At 34.2% G+C, this 3,708-nt stretch overlaps 1 protein-coding gene across 1 annotated transcript; it reads left to right on the forward strand.

Moving 5' to 3' along the window:
- Nucleotides 1–447: 447 nt before the first annotated feature.
- Nucleotides 448–2,505, forward strand: EDA35 (temperature sensing protein-like protein). Its single transcript, XM_078976154.1, has 2 exons — nucleotides 448–679; nucleotides 1,324–2,505. Exon 2 carries the CDS (start codon nucleotides 1,345–1,347, stop codon nucleotides 2,359–2,361), a length of 1,017 nt encoding a protein of 338 aa, XP_078832280.1. The 5' UTR covers nucleotides 448–679; nucleotides 1,324–1,344; the 3' UTR covers nucleotides 2,362–2,505.
- The last annotated feature ends 1,203 nt before the right edge of the window (nucleotides 2,506–3,708 follow it).

Here is a 3,708-nt window from a genome sequence, read left to right on the forward strand (position 1 = left end):
TGGAAGATGGTTGTGGTTGGTGGAAAGGAAGCTGCAAAAATCAATCTATTAGATAGAGGTGGTGGTCGTCATCAACAAGGAAGATGGTAACGAAGGTGGTCATTGGTGTAGGGAAAAGCAATTGTGGTTTCCATCGTCATATGGATGTTTGGCGTAGGTTGTTGGTGGTTACAGAAGTGAAATCAAGAATTTGTGGACTTTTATGTGTGCGTGTTTAAGAAGGGATTTTCTTTTACTTTTTTTAATAATTAAAATGGAAAAACAATTATGAAGAATTGAAAAAGAATAAAATAGATATTAAACAATTATGAAGAATTGAAAAAGAATAAAATAGATATTTCAAGTTTTTTTCAAGTATCAAATTTACAAAGATATTTAAAATAGATATTTATCCATGTTTATAAAGATTTGGACTAACTCATAAAAATACAAACACAAGGACTATTTTTGCCTTTTGTCTAGTACGGATGTTCTAGGTGGGATTGTTGAGTTACGGGAAGGAGTTAACTCGGACGCTAGGTACGATACTCGATCACCTCTCTCTTCTCCCACTTTTGCGCCTCACCAGCTCGAAGTCCTGCTCCGCCTCACTGCTGTTGCCGCCTTACTCCGCTCACCGCTGCTGTCACTCCACAGCCCCCCTGCTCCGACGCCGCCTGCTGCCGCCTCTGATTTGAAGGTATTTTGTTTCCTTTCCAAAGCCATTATTATTTAGTATTTTCAAATTGTTAACAATTGGGTTTCTATTTTTTACGTGTTTATGGTTAATTGTTAGGGTTTGTTAATGCGAATGCTAATTTGAGTTAGGGTTTCTTGAAGATTGATCAATTTATTGCTAATTGTTACTTAATTTGTTGAAAATTGAAATTTAATTGTTAGGGAGAATCTTGGGATTGATAAATTAATTCACAATAATTTGTGTTTTCCTCCTTGAAATCAAAATCAGAATAACTCCCTGGAGATGAAATAATTGGCAACAAATCAAACAAAAACAAAATCTACCCGTTAACGCAATCACATAAAAAATCAACCTTTTTGAAAAGAAAAAAAAAATCGCATTGAAATTGAAAGAGAAGAAAGGAGAATTATTGTTAAATCTGTTGGGATCTATATTGATTTAGCATTAAGAAAAGAGGCATCTTTGTGTGATTGAATGCTTATTATAGTGTTTCAAGAAATGTTCATTAAAGCAGTCATGGTGCTATAATTTAAGCGGAGTCTTACATGGATCAGTTGTCAATCTTGTTTGCTATTTAATGACATTTTATGTATCTTATTTATATCAAACATTTTTTTATTAATGTATTTCAATTTTTTTCGTAGATTGATCAAGAAATCAGAAAAATGAAGGAAGAAGAAGTGAACAGATGTCAAATCCAAGAATGGTATCCAAAATTCAAATCCACAACCATCAAAACAATAATCCATGAGCTCCCGGAATCCTTCATTCATTATCTCCTCGATGATTCTGGTCCTTTCCTCCTTCCGCTTTCCATTTCCAATTCCGACGCATTGCCCAACAGAATCCACAATTCCGAAGACCAACAAGACTACATTATATCCCAAGAACAAGAATCTGATGACGAATCAGAACAACCACCACCACCACCTTCATTCCCGGAATTGGAATCACAAATCAACGAATCAATCAAAACACTCGGCGGTGCCATCTTCCCTAAACTCAACTGGACCTCCCCTAAAGACTCTGCTTGGATCAGCTCAACCGGGACCCTCAAATGCACCTCATTTACCGAAATCGCCCTTTTGCTCAAATCATCCGATTCATTGGTCCACGATCTTTGCCACGCTTATGATTTGTGTAACGACCGTAATGCCCCTAGACCGGATCGTTTCTTCCTCGCCCTTCGGAAATGGTACCCGTCTCTCCACCCGGAAATGGAATTCCGTTGCTTCGTCCGGAATCACACCCTGGTCGGAATCTCGCAACGAGAAGTCACGGGGTTTTACCCGATGCTGATCGAAAAGAAACATGAGTTGGAAACAGGAATCAAGAAGTTTTATATTGAGAATGTGAGTATGAGATTTGAGTCGGAAAGTTACACGTTTGATGTGTATGTGAGAACGGATGGGGCGGTTAAGCTTTTGGATTTTAACCCGTGGTGTGCGTTTACATTGCCGTTGTTGTTTACATGGCCGGAATTGGAATCGGAATCGGAATCGGAATCGGTGAGAGGGGGAATGGAATTTAGAATTGTGGAGAGTCAGTGTGGAGTGAGGCCGGGTTTGAAGACTGCGGTTCCATATGATTATTTGGATACAAGTGAAGGAAGTGGTTGGGATCAGTTTCTTAGAAATGCTGATGATGAGTTGAGGCGACAAATTAGGTCCGCTGGTGCCTAGCTTTATCAAGTTTTTATGAAATAGCAATTTACTTTTTAATTTCTTATTTCTGATTATATTATTGTGCTTTAATTTTTTTTTTTTCTTATTATGACATTGTATTTTGAGATTATTTATAATTGAACATCACACTTTGGAAAAACCTACCAATAGGCTTTTTATTATTTTCTTCTCATGCATCATTAGTGGGGTTTCTGTGGGCCGATTTTTTTTGCAAAAGCTTAAGGAGAGATTTTGTATGGCAGAAGAAATTTCCAACATGAAAGAGATTTTTTTGGTTGAAGAATGAGAGAATGTTGGTTATGGAATATAACACCAAGTTCTTATAATCTCATGAGCTTTGCAAGAAGGTTATCACCAAATAATGATACAAAGGTGAGCCAATATGTGGAAGGGCTATCGTGGAATTCTCAATTAAGCATGAATGAAACAACTACTCTTGAGCAAACGATGAGGAAAAGAAGAAAAATTGAGAAGACTCTAAAAGGTAGAGACGAATAAAAACTTGCAAGATAAGATGAGTATTTGGAAAATAAAATAAGCTAATATGGGCTTGTAACAGTTTGTCCCACGTAGTAAAAAGAGCAAATTCTTTGTGGGTTTATAAAAATAAATAAATCATCTCTAATAAATCAAAATGTTTTTGCCACTTGTCATGTTCTTATTGATTTTACCACATGTAATTTTCTTAGCATTTTTGACTAATTTGTTTTCCACATATCATTTTCTTATTTATTCCATTTTTATTTTATTGACATATCATTAATTTATTTAAGACATTTCATTGTTAGAATAATAAATTAGAATAAATGTAACTGATAATGCCAAAAACGGTTACTTTCTTCTCTTGATAGGAAATATTTCAAATTTTGAAAACGTTTTGGTCTCTTAAATTTCAAATGGTAGCATATGTAACTGAAAAAAAAAAACATTTGATACAAAGTAGTGCATTTCCAATTTATTAATTTTTTGTTTATTGTAGACTCGCCTGAAATAAGAAAAAATGAACTTGTATTCAACTTTTGGTTGTCTTGGTTGTAACTGACTTTGATTTTACATTTTGAAGTTTTATTTTTCTAGGTTGTGATAATATCATATTCATTTTTATTCGATATTCGTTAGAACAATTTCAAACCATGTAGCCCAAATCAAAGAGACAACAAATCATACTAATGGACAATCATAATTAATTATCTAATTTAATTGAGGGTGTAATCATTATGGGGTATGATAAATTGATATACTTCAAATTTCATAAAATTTTACTTCTAATTTGATGTATATTTTATTCAAAGAAAGAATGCATATTTGGTTAATTTATATATATGTTTTTAAAATAAATAGAAT

This window comes from Lactuca saligna, chromosome 9 (genome assembly GCF_052625555.1).
Source record: "Lactuca saligna cultivar CGN05327 chromosome 9, ASM5262555v1, whole genome shotgun sequence".
Lineage (NCBI taxonomy): Eukaryota > Viridiplantae > Streptophyta > Magnoliopsida > Asterales > Asteraceae > Lactuca > Lactuca saligna.

What these genes read in the sequence shown, in the direction of transcription:
- EDA35 (XM_078976154.1), top strand. Translation starts at nt 1,345, where the DNA reads ATGAAGGAAGAAGAAGTGAACAGATGTCAAATCCAAGAATGGTATCCA.